A 16,009-nucleotide genomic window follows, 5' to 3' on the forward strand; every position below is an offset into this window, starting at 1 on the left:
CCGCCCAGTTACTCTGTACAGATGGTTTAACCAGCGAAACTGAAACGTGCAGCTCCGGTGTTTATCAGTGGGTTAATCCCGACGGTTTATTCAACGACAGCTTGGTAGGCTGCCGGATTCTCGGTAGACGGTTGCTGCTTGCGCGCGGCTGCATAAACCTGTTCGTGTGCCCATGCTGCAACATTGGTACGGCGTAGACGCGCTCATTCCGGGTTCTGCTAGCGGCGTTGCTGATCGAAAGCTGTCTGCTCCTCAGGCGTACATATGACACGTGGCCTAGCAATGTCGGAGCCGGAGAGAAACTGTTGCGCGCGCACGCTCGGCTGCGATGGAGAGCAACGACGTCACTACTCGCATAGCTAATCCGATACCGCCTAGATAGCACAAGGCCTCACGATGGCGTGGACGCGATGGCGTGGACGATGGCGTGGACGCTCCCTCGAGTGTCTTTAGCTGCTGTCATAATCAAATATGGAAGCTGGTGTTCATGGTAACAGGAAATAGAGTGAAACGTTAAAAAATATATTAGAATTCTCGGCCTGACATATTGTGCGCGCTTATATGTGCCGGTTGAGTTGTATACTGTGTAAATATTCATTTGACTGCTCATACGAAGCAAAACGTATTGCTTCTTTAGCGATTAAAGCTTTAGCTCTACTTTAGCTATTAGTGTCCTGTGGTTGTCGTCTTAGCTGCTGCACTCAAACAGGCTCAATCTGCTGAAAGTTTGAAGACAGGGTGGTTACGTTCCGTTGAACGGCGGGTACTCGTTCCTTGTGGCTTGCCGTCCGTCGTTATTTAAATGTTAGTGGTCGGAGCTTGACGTGTCAGGTACATCAGCAGACAAGGTGATAGCACAGAACTGACGACGAATCGTAAAAGTTTTAACAGTTGATTTAGAACGTGGTGAAGGATTGACATGGGAAGAGAGAGTGTCAAGAGATACGTGCAGGGCTCCTTTACTCTCCCCGACAGTAAGAATGGATGCAATCAGGGTACATCAAGCAGTGAGGGTTTTGGCGAAAAGAGGCGCGCATTTTGCTATGGCTGTCTGCAATTTACATGCCTCCCACAACTTTCTTTGAATCGGCCGTAAATCTCTAGGTGAAATTTCCGCCATTACCAGCGAGGAAGTTATTCCCGTGCCGCAAGGTGTCTAGAGACTTTTTCCTACAGTAATGACTCAAGGCGGAAGTCAAAGTGTGCACAAAGGGCAGCCATAGAGTTCGTGCATTGGCTCCCTCTCTAAAGAGAACCAATACAGGAGCTCTAGGCAACAAGCATCATCAGCGCTCCACGTGACCGTTGTTTTCCGCGGTGCTTGAAGGAGTGGTGACACTCTTTTCCATCTTCTATTGCTCACACTCTTCTGCATTGCTTGTGGCCTGAAAGATGCGATCTCCATCGCCGTCCAGGTCTTGTGCCCAGAAATGAGCTTTTCGACACAAAATTCTTCCCGTTGATGCCACCTCAATAGGTGACATCAACGGGAAGAATTAGATGGACGGGACAGCAACCACGCCATAAGAAGTACTATGGTTACACCTTGTAGAAATCTACAGTGTAGTTGGAGCTGACTGGACACAGTCGCCATGCCACTCCCAAACATCCAAGGCATAAGTCAAGCGGCAATCTTCATCAGTTTTCAGAAGGCGAGTCGTAACAGTCGGCGTGTGCAGCATATCCGCAATCACATTAACTGTTTCAACTTTTCGCCTTATATTGCTACAGCACGTGTAGTAAACGAAATGAAGGGGGGGGGGGGGGTAACCGAGGGGCCCGATTTTTATTAGTCATTTCATAAGAAGCCAACAACTTTAATTCTAGTTGGAAGCAAGTTTTCCACAGCACTTGTGAAAGACTTGCTTCCAGATAGAATTCCAGTTGCTCTTTACGCATCTCGCGTGCGTTTTCTATAACGCAGAGCGAATCTCATCCTAGATTCATGCTCTCGATTGAACTCATTCAACGGGTAATTATAGCATTTATCGGGCTCCTGTGCTTTACCGCATAGCAATGGATCTCACGTACGGCTTCAATGTTTACTTCAGTTTGTAAGAAACCCATTGGCTCGAGCAGCTGTTACGTTCCCTTGTCCGTGTTTCAAGTGAGTAGGATGGGTAATCCACCTAGACGCCGCGAACCATGGCAAACCATGAATATGCCTCCGCAGGAAAACGCGTCTCTAGCTTTGCTTTTCACTTCCAGCACGCCGCAGCAGGACGAACTCCCACAACCGGTTGCACCAGGCATGCCGAGTGGGTTGGTTGGTACTTAGTCTCCGACTAACAACTTGACATGGCATAGAGGTGAACTGAACTTTGTTGTGCCTACCTCAGCGAACAGTTTGTTCAATTACGAAGCCATGTGAGCAGCATTCTTTCGACATGTATCTGAAGATTGCTTTAGCCAAAAATTGCACTATTGAGTTATTGAATAATTGGATGAGGAGGGTACAATTGAAAAGTGGAGGCTTGGGGCCATACATTCGTTTTAAGGTCAGCATGCGGTTATTTCTGGCATGTCTGTTGCACCACGTAACAGCGACCAGCTTACCTGCAGTTGAACTCCGCTTCCGGCAGCGGGAAGGTACCAGAATTCGAAGCATTGAGGCTCGCTGTTTCCTTGCCATACTGGACTAGTCACTATGGCACCGGATGCGGATGAAGATGCTCGGGTGGCCGTAAGGACGTACTCTGCGTGAAAACAAAATGAGCCAGACCTTGCTTTCATTATTTTGTTATTTGTCCACGAAGTGAGCTCTTTCCTTTACAGCAGGCCCCAGGAAATATTTGTGAGGCATAGGCATAGCTCGCTCACATGAAAACCCTGAACATGCGAGCTATTCTTTAACTGTTTTACCAACACGCGAAGATAATTGAGGATTTCGAGTAGACTGAAGGAACAATGGGGAGGGCCACACAGGAACGATCTTTACTGCCTCCTTATATATATATATGTATATATATATATATATATATATATATATATATATATATATATATATATATATATATATATATATGTGTGTGTGTGTGTGTGGATTCGTTCGAGGCGTAAATGAGCAGTAATAGCGATAACGGCGTTACTCTGCTGTCAAAAGTCACGGCCAGGCAATCATGACTACGACACAATGATGATGATAGCAATGGGCGATAACATCCCGACACCAAGACAGTTCACACGTTACTGCCACAGAAAAACAACGCTAACTGGTGGCAAGCAAATTTATGCGGCGGTGGCTACGTAAAACATTACCAAAGACGTAGAGATGTGTGGGCCTATGGGAAAGTTGTTGCTTGAATATTTGGTTTAATGTAATGGGTACGACAGTGCCTCGGACTCAAGTTATTTTAATGAGAATAACTTTGTCTCTTTCGCTTCTTTTATTACGATACCAATTATATCGACACATAACACTCATTTCCGCCGTAGGCGTCACCCTGATTTTCACGTACAATGACACAGTTGATGCTGTAGGTGCGAATGTGAGCCGTGCATACTGGCTCGATCTCGATCTCGCGCGTGAGCGAGAGACGGGGAGGAAGTGCACAGTCTTCCAATGCGTGCAAAGCACTGGGGGGGAGGTGGGGGGGTTCTATTCCAGCGGCGGCGGCGTTTGGCGCTACTGAGTATGGCTGCGCGGACCCTATCTCGAAAGCGATCTGCGATGGGTACAGAGGCTAGGCTACCGAGGGCTCTGAGCTTCGTGTGCGCTGTGTTGACGCAGCTTAGTTCCCGATGACGCGAGAGCCAGCACGACGGTCAATTCCCTTGTTGTTGCTGCTGCCACTGTTCCTGACGCTAGCATTCTGACAGTGAGTGTCCCCGCCCGGTCAACGAGAGAGATGTGTTCATGTTTCATGTTCATGTGCGTGCATGACGCCATCCTTTTTAATTTAGTTAATAAGCAGATGTTTACAATTCGACAATACCGATAAAACTACTGTCCTTATTTTGTATAGCTGTCTAAAAATGTGCTATCACACACGATGCCTCGCCTTTCTGGGAGAAACGCGCCATTTTTTTGTGGTTAGCTGGGCTCGGTGGTCGGCGGGGGTTGAAGGTCGGTGGTCGCATTTGCTATGCCAAGGCACCGAGGGAAACGGCGCGTGCTATAGCACAACCTATTTTTGGGGAGGGAAGTTAGGAGGAGAGGGTAGTACTTTTGAGTACTTTTGGTGGCTTACGCGTTCGTTCGTTCGCTCACGCTATTCCTCGCGCGTTCGTTGGCTCATTCATTCGCTCCTTCGTTCGTTCGGGCTCTTCGCTCGCGTTGACAATCATCGTCAAAGGCTTTGCAGAAGTCGTTTTTCACCGTGACTGACCAAGACCGGCAACTGATCTCGGTGATATTCGTCAGTGAGATCGGTTGCCGGCTGCATGGGAAGTAAGTGTACTAGAAATTGAATCAATGTATTGCGTGATATCTGTGCTCTATTTCTATGTAAACAGAGCTGACATTGCATTAGTAAGATTTGCATACGTGACAGTTCTTTAGGGAAGACTGCTCTACTGTTAACTGTATAGAATAAAACGTGGCTTTGGGTTTCCTAATGATCATTACAATGGAGCGTGTTGAGCGCGGACAAAACACCGCGACGAAGACACACAAATCACAGAAACTGTCTTTCAACTTTGTTGTGTTTTGTCTACATACTCAATTATTCAATCACCTTATGAAGTTTTCTTCCTGGATATTACTTAAGCATTTCTTGTGCTTCACCAATACGTCAACTTTAGGTAGCCTAACTCATCTACTAAATACTCTTTCTTATCACAGATGGAAGTCTGACCATGGGAAGTTCTATCTCGGTACCAAGACACACACCAGGAGATGCGAAAACCTTGAAACCCGAAGAATGCACAAGCAGTTAGCGTTGCGGTGACCATGCGCGCCCAAAATTGTCGGCTTTTTGCTTGTAAGCGCTGTTTTAATGCACCATCGTGGAACTATGGAGCACTTTTGCTAATTGTGTTGTGCATTGATTTCGAAGGTTGTCACAATTGTGTCAGTATTTTATAGGATGGAGCAAACTCCCAGAGGGAAGTTTTTCTAAAGAACGCCTATAAAATGTTTCTAACACTCTAACCAACCAGAATTTTCTGGTCCTGATATCGAGCCTGTCACAGGATCGGAGAATGAGGTCGCCTTGAGTTGTCGCCTCCATCCGCTCTTTGATTGCCACCCACATTGGTCGAATTCGAAATCGCAGTAGCCTGAAAGAAACAGCAGTGTCTTCATGAGAAAATATCTAGAGAAAAGCTATCAAGCTGCCTATTCGAAAGTAGCCAAATGAAAACAAAATGAAACAAACAATGAAAACAGTTTTTTGCTTGGGCGCCACAGAGTGTAGCTACTGGCAACGAATAGAAGCACACACAAATATAAATGTTATCGCATTTACAAGTGCTTCATTTTACCATATATATATATATATATATATATATATATATATATATATATAAGGCCGTGAGTAGTGGCGCTGCCCGACACCCCCAGGGATAGTTCTATTACACAAACATAAATACCTCAAAAGCTGATTAGGAAATGTCGCCGCGTTAGATGAAGTAGTAAGAGCATCGCACGCGTAATGCGAAGACGTAGGTTCGTATACCACCAGCAGCCATTTGTTTTTTAATCCACTTTAATTTCCATTACTCTGTAATTTTTTTAACGCGATTAAGAACTGTAGACAATGTCTCCTATTATGTCCTCGGCGTCATTTTTTGTCGGCTTCTTACGATATGACTATGATGACTAATATACATACATTTATTTATTTATTTATTTATTTATTTATTTATTTATTTATTTATTTGTGCGTACGTGGGTGTGCGTTGGGGGGACTGGCGGTGTGAAGGAACTACACGGAAACCTTTTACTTCACTGTGTTGAAAAATTGGCCAACATATTATATTTGATTCGATTTAGTAGGTCATTTTTTGCGGATTCCTGGGTTGGATTCCTTTCTAAAGCATCGTTTTTCAAGTACTGGTTCTATCGCAATGAAGAACACAGATGAGGTTTACCTTCACCATCCGTCAGCACGTCACATGCACCAGGCCGAGCTTCTACAGGCCCGAGCGTTACGACAGAGTCGTTCCTCGCTCTTCGTAGCATGGTCACGTCAAAAATCAACTGCGTCAGAGGCACGAATTGGAAACCTTTAAAGAAAGCACATTTTGTATTCTACTTCTTGCACGCGTTATCCATACGCTGTTGTGCATTTCAGGGTCTAGCTGGGTTTAGGCTAGCGCCAGCCACTTCGCGTTCGTCGTAGAATGGCCAGACAAAAGTTTTTAGGCTTACGCTATTTCTACGAAACGCCTACTTCCTGGAACTACCATTCACTCAGAAATAATAAACTGCAGTCTAATATTTCTGTGATTTGTTCGGACTCAGTCTCCATCATTGGCACACGACCACACATTATGTACTCGCACGAAACATCAGCACGTTGCTTAAACAGTAATTTACCCGCCATGGTGGTTTAGTGACTGTTAGGCTGCGCTGTTAATTACGAGGTCGCGGGATCCATTCCCGACCATGGCGGCCGCATTTCGATGGAGGCGAAATTTGAAAACGTCCTCGCATCATGCATTGTGTGCGTGGTATAGAACCCCAGGGAGTCAAAATAATCTGGAGTCTCCATTACAGCGGGCCTCCTAATGAGATCGTCGTTTTGGCGCTAAAAATTGCAGAGTTGAAACAGCCGAACCAAATCACCTTCGTTAACACTGCAATCGAGTGCCCGTGGGCATACTACTGAATGCAACTGCTTATTTGCACTATATGACTCTACGTACAGATGCACTGCTGGCAACACGTTATTCAAAAAAACATAAAAATAAACACCCTTCACTTCCATATGCCGTGTTAGTAAAGAACTGCAAATCAATTTTCCTTCCCTGATTTAATGCGTGAGTCAAATAGCTTAGTGATAAGCAAATTGTCAACATATTTCGGTGTTCCCTGTGAAGACACGAATGGAAATATTGTTCTCCGAATCCCGAATAAGAGTATTCACCAAAAGTACCGTTCGTTTGCTGGAATAGCGAGAATGCAGGGGTTCCCATCATACTGGTCAATTTTTCTAACTTCGCATTTATAAACTGTTACTCGCGGTTCGCACTGTTATGAAATCCTCAGGAGGGTGAAGAAGGGCACCAGCAACATCATTACTACGAGGCCATGGTTGCTGTAATCTCGTATTGTTTTAAGGAACGTGGTCATTTCGAATTCTACGTTGTTGATTCTTTCGATGCTATTGAGGAGCCACTGCTTGTGGATTGCAACAGTAACCTTCAACCTGAGGTAAAATAGCGGAGTTCGGAATTACCAGCCTATCATCTGTTCGAGTAATATTGTAGGTTTCCAATAACAAGTAACAGGTAGGTTTTCCAATAATATACACAAAATGACCACAATTGAGAAACTGGGAAGTGACGGCATAATTTTTTTATATATATATTTACCACGAAAAGAATCCAAGTAGCCTTCGCTTTATTAAATAACATGGCTGCAGAGGCATGCTTTCCCTATGCGCAAAGGCATTTTAGTGAGTAAATTAGAAGTAATGATATGTCTTGTATTGATTTTGTTGTCTCCTTTTCGCTTTACTTCGTTTATATATTGAAAACAATCTTGGTGACAGACAACTCCATATGTCGGCACAATCCAACACACAAGACAACGGATGCTGTGCAGAAGAAACAGCGCCCTGGCAGGCGTCTCAAAACGCAGGCGGGATTAAGGACCGCCCCCATTGGCCTTACAGGCGTTTAACATTGATAGTGCACGAGAGGATAGGAAGATACCAACCGTGTTTGTAAGCGCCAAGGTAAGTATTACACAGCGTTAGTTTCACGTTTACTGTTGGTTCAGCTATCACGACTGCATACGCTCAGAAGCCCAGCAGCTCAGCAGGAAAACATGTTTATTGGCGCTCACCCCAGCAGCGGAATGCAGAATGCCGTCCCACCTCCGCCACTAAGCAGATTGTGCGGTTAACGGTGCGCTGACTTCGCCTCGTCATTTCTGGATCCAGATACACTCCGTGTTTCTCGTAAACATCTAGCCCTCACTGCTAGGGCTGCGCATTGGCCGTTAATAGCGGGACAACACGATAGTCATATGACGGATAACGCCGTGTGACTTCCGATATTGAACTTCCATAGAATTTCTATGGGAATCAAAACAAACGGGCAGGTTAACTACAGAGAGCAATGAAATAACCTTGCATGCTAATTCATTCATGTCTCAGTGAACTATTTTTCATCAGCGCCGCTTAAATCTCTGCGACTAGCTCTCCACGATTGGTGAAAACTTTTTCGAACCACCCCCTCTTCGCCTGTCGTTAACGTGACGTCGCAAAAAGCAGTAGAAACTATCCATATGACATGATGTACACACACGTATTAGGCATGATCAGGCTGAACATAAGAGTATTTGTTTTCGGTTCTACGCCTTTTTTAGAGATGAGTCCTTCGCTAATGGTCCAATGTTTTTGGGCGGCCCCCACTTCGCCTGCGTGTCACGCGACGGCACAAAACCGCGAAAGCTGACAACGTCGAAGTGAGCTGTACGTACTAAAGATGCCTTAGTATGCATCTTTAACGCGTGCATATATCTTCGACGTTGAAACTGGTATTTCTTCAGAATAGCCGGAGTTTTCTTGTTGCGAAAAAATTATTCGCGCGGTAACGCCTCTGGCAGTTGTCTAAGTAGGCGTAAGCATTGTGCCACTTGCTCATCTCCATGCAGCAATGTTATGAAACTTCATTCGACCATGGGATATAGTCTGTAAGAGTCCACGTAGTCGACATTTCCATTTCGTTTGCTCTTCAAGTTCTGATCGGCTGGAGTGGGCTGCGCATCCGCGGCAGCGAGGCGCCACAGCCAGTCAGCACTTCAGCGGCAGGCAAAATAGCGATATCCGCTATAGTTAGACTCTTACAGAATACGTCCCTAGTATAAACGACAGCGCTGCAGCGACATCATCTGCTTCAGAGTGCAACGTAAGGGTCATTGATGACGCAAGCAAACTACTGCAGGGGTCGGCGCCAGGTGCGCTGATGACGTCCGATCATTATAAGGCATTGTCATTCTTTAGTGCGTTATGCATCCGCGACGAAGCATCATCAGCCGTGATCAAGCGTACTCTGGCCGTGTATGTGCGCTGGGTTCTCGCCACTTAGGCGGCTGCGTATGACGCCGCAGCACAGGCTCTATTTTGAAAGCGATCTGTGATGGGGACAGACTATGCCGACTGCAATGCGAAGCGTTGATTGCGATAGAAAATTAGTAGACAGCTATACGAGGTAAGGATAATAGTTTTACCGGCCGTATGAAGTTATAAACATTCACTTATTAACAAAATTAACGACCAGTGTGCCACGCACGCACAAGCAAGTATGTAAGCTATTCATTCTATGACCACGGCAACTGACTGTCAAAACGCTGGAGCAAGCGAGGCAGCAGCAGCGAATGAATTTACCTTCAATTCTGCCTCTCGCTTGCGCGCGAACGAAGCAGCGAAAACACAGCGCACACTGAGCTATCAGTTAATGGTGCACTATTCCCACCACTGATCGCCTTCAAGAAAGGGCCTGCATGGCCGAGCGTGGTAGCGCATACGCAGCAGCTACCGCGCTAGAACAGCCCCGACTCCGTCTCCTCTTTCCGGTGCCTTTCGCGCGACAGAAGACTGCGCGCTTCCTCCCCGCTTTTCTCCCTTGCGTACGCGAGATTAAGCTGCCATCTTTGGCTCACGCTCTCACACTTTGCCTCACACATCCAGCATGCGGTGCACGGCGATGATGTTTACCGAGATTTACCGAACTCTTGCGCTACGGTTTCCAATGGACCCTTCGCGGTTTTATTATGAGAATTTCCCGAAAACACTTCTTGGCCGAAATGGAAAAAAAAACGGCTGCCACGACGTACGACACCACACTATCACTAGCAGTCCTCCTGCATTCTTCAAACCACGTTGGATTGCTCCAGACAAGCTCAAAGTTGCACGTGCAGAGTTCGAGCACACGTTGCAAGTAGGCATTATTCGGCCGTCCGCCAGTAACTGGGCAACTCAACTCTATATGGTGTCTGAGAAACCAGGGGACTGGAGGCCATGTGGAGATTACAGATGTTTGACTACTAAGACTATTCCGAATCCGCACCCTTTGCCCAACGCACAAGATATTGCCGTGCCTCTGCACGGCGCCGACATCTTTCGATTACTGACTTTGTCCGCGTTCATCACCAAATTCCTGTGACTGAGCAGGACATGCCTAGGACAGCCATTACAAGGCCATTCGGTCTCTTCGAGTTTCTGCGAATATTGTTTGGTCTCAGGAATGCCGCCGAGTCATTGCAACGTTTCATTGACACTTACACGCGTGGTATACTCTTCGTCTTCACCTACATCGACAACTTCTTGGAAACGCGTAAATCCGTCGAAGAGCATTTACATCTATGACTTTTGCTGCAGTGACTATCTAAACATACCCGCCGTGGTTGCTCAGTGGCTATGGTGTTAGGCTGCAGAGCAGGAGGTCGCGGGATCGAATCCCGGCCACGGCGGCCGCATTTCGATGGGGGTGAAATGCGAAAACATCCGTGTACTTAGATTTAGGTGCACGTTAAAGAACACCAGGTGGTCCAAATTTCCGGAGTCCTCCACTACGGCGTGCCTCATAATCAGAAAGTGGTTTTGGCACGTAAAACCCCGTAATCTTTTTTTAACTATCTGAACACGGCATCATCACCAACGTCTTAAAAATCGAGTTTCATGTCGACAACTTGGAGTTTCTAGGACATGATCTCTACGCCAGTGGCATTCACCCACTTTCATCAAAAATCGAAGCAGCAGAGAGTTTGCCCAAGCCCACAGCGATCACGAAGCTGCAACAGTTCCTCGGCATGGTTAAATTTTACCACTGATTTATCAGGAGCTGTGCTGCCGTGGTAGCGCCTCTGCATGGCCTCCTCACCAACAAAAACTAGACGTAATTGCTGCAATGGGATGCTGCCACTTAAGAAGCCTTCATCAATATGAAAGGCGCCCTGGCAGACGCCGCAGCTCTTGCACATCTTAACCCTACGACATTACTGGCCCTCATGACTGAGGCGTCCAGAACAGCGGTGGCAGCGGTTCTGCAGCAGCGCATCGATAATTCATGGTAGCCCCTAGCCTTTTTTTCCCCAAGAAACTGACTCAAGCTCAAGCTCGCTACCGCAATTTCGGTCGATAGTTGCTTGGAATTTACTTCCCTTTCTATTGTTCTGTACAGCTATTTGCTTTTACAAGTATGTGCCGTCCTATAAACATGGAAGTGTTTGAACAGGCTGTTCCAACAACGTTGCTTGCGTCGGCTCTTACGCACGCGTCACGTGAGGAGATGGAAATGAAATCATAATGGAATATTTTTACGCAATACGGACGAGGTTCAGCACGCGTACAGGTTTTTTGCCGGCTTCGTTCTTCGCGTGAGGCAGAACGTGCCTCGACAGCGATTCTGAAATCTACCGGCTTATTTAAACATAGCGTATAGGCGAGCCCGCACCTGTTTTCTCTTCGTAACATAATTATGAATCACGACTTGAACTATCATGCACAAGGCTTATGTATTTTTAAATCCCGCAAACCTGTCAATGTAGGACCACATGGTGTTAAAGTGTTTCATCATTAAATTCTCATGTATGATTTTTGTAAAAACTTATGTGTTACGTAAAAACTCGCCAAACTCGCAAAAGGACATATATATCAGAGCTCACGCGCTTAAACGTGAGGCGCGAATCTCTCCTTATGAACCAGAATTGTGTTGGCAATCTTTCACTTTGCTACACTTGAAGACTTCAGGCATTATGAATGATGGTTCGCAAGCTTTTCGAGTATAATACCTTCTTCATCTTTGATCTAATAGGCTGTTATTCCATCTTCGCCAGCCCTTTTCTCTTTCGACATTACTTGCCGAGAGGAAAACCTAACCACTGCGCTAGTTATGCACGGAACTTCCTTGTTCTGTTCGTTAGTACGCCTATTCGCGGGTACGTGGCTTCTCTGTTTGCTATATGGTGCCGTAGAGAATTTCTCTGCCGTGTTTGTAATATCGTCAAAATCGCTGATAACACTGTCCTGCTTACCTTCCGCTGCGCACATTTCATTATTTTTCGATATCAAGCTCTTCTTATTGTTCATTTCATGCTGCGTCTCTTATGCTGGTTCTTAAATTCTCATGCTATAACTTTTTTTCTCTTTTTCATCAGCTTTGACAGTTCAGCCAATCCACTGTAATATCTAGAGCTGTCCATTTTCCTGTCTCGTTGTTTCTTTATTGGCTCCCTTGTTACTTGGGCGAGCTTGTCTATTTGCTTTTATTGAAGTATCAGTTATATAGAATTCAGGCGCATTTCCGCCGTCATCATCGGCGTCGGCGCTGGCGTGATATGCTGTATACTGTTCCAAAGCCTGATATACTTTGGTCAGAAAATCAGCTTCAAATTATTTGCTTTTATCTGATTGCGTAAACGTTGGCCTGTCTCTTCTTGATGAATTTCGCCCTTAATCTTTAAATTAAGAGCAACGCCTGACTTCCCTAACCTTACTACTTTTGCAGAGGTTTTCCAGGTCCTCCTCCTGGTACGCATTTTGCAAAGGGGGTATTCAATATTAAAAAGCTTTTCTTTCCGGGACCTCCACGAAAATTATAACGGGGAAAGCCTCATATGTTTTATCGTTCAGTCGACCTTGAACATTGTTGAGCGAACATATCGCAGAAAAATTATTAGTGAGCTCTGCAGCGACTTAAATGCAGTTAAAGCGGGCCAAAGCATGTCTGGTCGCGAGTGGATGACAAAGCGAATTAAGAAAGATGACAAGGTGAAGGATGACGAAACGAATGAAAAGGAATCAAAGCGCATTAAGAGTAATCAAAGCAAATTAAGAAGAATCAAAGCGAATTGGGAAGGAGGACAAAGATATTTATGAGGAATTTACCTTAATTAAGATGACTCAGTGCGATTTAAGTGAAATAAAAGTGAATTAAGAAAAATCAAAGTAAGTTAAGAGTATTTAAAGCAAATTACTGTGGCCTAAGCCGATTAGAAGAAGACTAGAGGAGATAGCTTGAATCAACGCGAATTAAGAGGATGACAAAGTGAATTAACTGCAATCAAAGCAAATTAAGCGGGTTGACAAAACGGTTATAGTGAATGACGCAGTGATTTGAAGTGGATGACTCAGCAATTAAAGTGAATGACTCAGCGAATTCAGATGGCTGACTCAGCAAAATAAGGTAGCTCATCAACATGGGTAAATAAACTGGCTAATTGGATCGGCACTTGGGCTTTCGCCTAGGGACAACATAAGAGACCCTGTGACTTTTGCGATAGGGACAAAATTTTCGAAATTATATGGACACTCCAGCCGCATTTTCATCGTCGGTGTCGCCGTGATGTTCTGTATGAAGTCAAAGTGCGATAACACCGTGGGCCCAAGCCGTGTGCTGTAGGTGCGAGTGAAAGCGTGCGAGGCTCAGCCAAGGATCGGGGCTTGATCTTGAGCGCTCAAGGTAGGAATGTGGAGAGGAAGCACGGAGTCTTTTACTGCGCGTAAGGCATCGGGGGGCATTCTACTTTGGCCGCCATGGCGTATGACATGGCTGACAGTGGCCGCTCTAGCCCTACCTTGAAAGTGATCAGTGATGAGTACAGTCTAGGTGCGCCGAGGGCTCACAGCTTCGTGTGCACTGTGTTCCAGAGCTTAGTTCGCGCAAAGGTCAATCCGCTCGCTACTGCTGCCGCTCTTCCTCACGCCAGAGTTTTTGTAGTGAATGTCCACACTTGTGAAATGAGATGTGTTTATCTTTGCATGCGCGTGCGTGACACCATGCTTGTCAATTGGTTAGGAAGCGAATGCTTACGAGTCTACACGGTCAATAAAACTACTATCCTTACTTCGTAAAGCTGTCTACCAATATGCTATAGTTTTGCATTCCAGGCAAAACTATAGTCTTCTACTTTTCCTAGAGACAACGCCATAGTTGCGAGTTGACTGTTTCTCATGCTGTTTTCCCTCACCTTCGCATTTAGGTCGCCCATGACTGCATTATACCGAGTTTTCTCATTCCTCACTGCTAATTCAACGTTTCCATAAAGGGTGTTCTACGTCTCTATCATTAAGACTGGACTTCGGAACGTAGGCTTTACTACCATTAATTTGTATGTCCTATTCAGTTTAATTACGATGACTACGATCCTTTCATTACAGTTACAAGTTCAAGAATGTTCTCCCCTCTGTGCTTATGAATTACAAATCTGACCTTGTGTTCTCTTTGGAAAACGTCAGCCGCAGAGGACGTGACCACGAGCCAGTGCTATAGAGGCTCCAATGGTTGTCATAATATGACTAACGCAAATAATAGCTCAGGTATTGTGAGATGATGCCTCAAATAGCAGTGCTAAACGAATTTCACGTGAGAGAGTTCGCATCTAGAACGCTGCAAGGTTCACTTTGGAGTGGCGGCCTGTCTTGATGCAGGGATTATTTCACGCTCTTCTTCGTCACAGGTCTGACCACTGCCTTGGTCACGTGCTCCGCAGCCGTTGTGAACTGAGTGCCAGGAGGTATTTTGAAAGTGTCATGTGATAGGTAGCGGCGAAATACTTCACAAAGGAGGTCGTTGATTGTTCAGGGTTGTCGTTTCTTTAAGCTCAGCGGGCCATATTAATTGAATCGCAGCTATGCACCGTTTCACACATAGCAGTCAACGCTGTGGAGGCTAGAGAGACTTGCAGTGGCTTTGTTCGCGCTAGGATGTACTTCGAAGTTTTTTGACAGCCAATGCGCAACTTATATTATATAGGCTAAGTATTGAAGGGTGAGCGGGAACAAGTTTTAATCCTTAGAAATAAACGCACTGGTGGCATACGGCTACTAATGCGTTGTTTCAGATCATTTTTGTTTTTGTCCTTTCCGGGTTCTTCATTTGCAACCCATCGCGAGGAGCCTGGCATGCATGCTCGCGGAGGCGCACGCTTTTGGAGCACAGCGAAGCATGGACAGAACGCCCAGCGAAGCACCGACGGAACACGAGGAAGGATAAATTTCCTTGGTCTAACTTCTCGCGTAGGCTCACACCGTTGGCTGCTACGCATGGAATTGAGTATAGGCTATTAGCCCATCTAGCTCTCGGCACTTTTTATGCCCTTTGCATGCGCCGCTCAAAGGCAAAACGTATTGCCCTGGACAAGGATCCGAGCTTGGACCCTTCAGTTTAAATAACCGATGTTCTACATCTCCTCCACGCCACCAATGGCACATCATGACATATAATAGTATAGGTTGCCTAACAATTCAAATGATACTGTTCTAACAATAATGTTATTAATATTACTGCCGCACATGAAAGGCCTTGGTCGAGGCTATCTTGGTCATTAGGAAAAATGTTGCGCTCCGTAATTTTGTTAAGTAGGCAATTTGTATGATTCACGTTATGTGAGGCGCCTGTGAAAAATGCCACAAACAAATTGTCTTCAACCAATGATTTACCTGGTTATGGGCGCCATTCATGTTCACCGTACGGCGCACCTCGTACCAACGGTCAGCGGTGGTGCGGTCATACTGGTAGAAGAGAGGTGAACTCAGCCAGACGAAGCCAGCTGCGGCGACCGACTTGCGAGCCCTCAATCGCAAGATCAGGCCACGGCCACCGAACATATGGTACCACGCCGAAAGGCACAGAAGTTTTGGCTGATGCCCAAGCGTTGTGGACGAGAGTCGAGACAAGCGGCCGTTGCGGGCGAGCGTAGCTCCCGTCACGTGGAGCATACCACCTAAAAAAACAAAGACAAGTACGCGCACGAGTGAAAAAACGTACAAGCGTCTTTATTTTGCATGAAAATGGTGTTTTTTCTTGACGCCTACAACGTACCTTCTAAGTAGTGCGAGCCATTAATGGGGCCGGCACAGCTTTGTGAAAGATTTTCAAAATTTTTCGCACTTTA

At 45.8% G+C, this 16,009-nt stretch overlaps 1 protein-coding gene across 1 annotated transcript in view; it reads right to left on the reverse strand.

Moving 5' to 3' along the window:
• The window catches only part of LOC126537870 (MAM and LDL-receptor class A domain-containing protein 1-like), a 232,206-nt gene that overhangs the window by 174,525 nt on the left and 41,672 nt on the right, over nt 1-16,009 (reverse strand). Inside the window, exons 12-15 of the mRNA XM_072287646.1 lie at nt 15,555-15,838; nt 6,034-6,142; nt 5,098-5,220; nt 2,557-2,696 (exon numbers count right to left, since the gene is read on the reverse strand). Coding sequence (XP_072143747.1) covers nt 2,557-2,696; nt 5,098-5,220; nt 6,034-6,142; nt 15,555-15,838 — 656 coding nt within the window. The remainder of the gene's footprint in view (nt 1-2,556; nt 2,697-5,097; nt 5,221-6,033; nt 6,143-15,554; nt 15,839-16,009) is intronic.

Source organism: Dermacentor andersoni, chromosome 4 (assembly GCF_023375885.2).
Source record: "Dermacentor andersoni chromosome 4, qqDerAnde1_hic_scaffold, whole genome shotgun sequence".
Lineage (NCBI taxonomy): Eukaryota > Metazoa > Arthropoda > Arachnida > Ixodida > Ixodidae > Dermacentor > Dermacentor andersoni.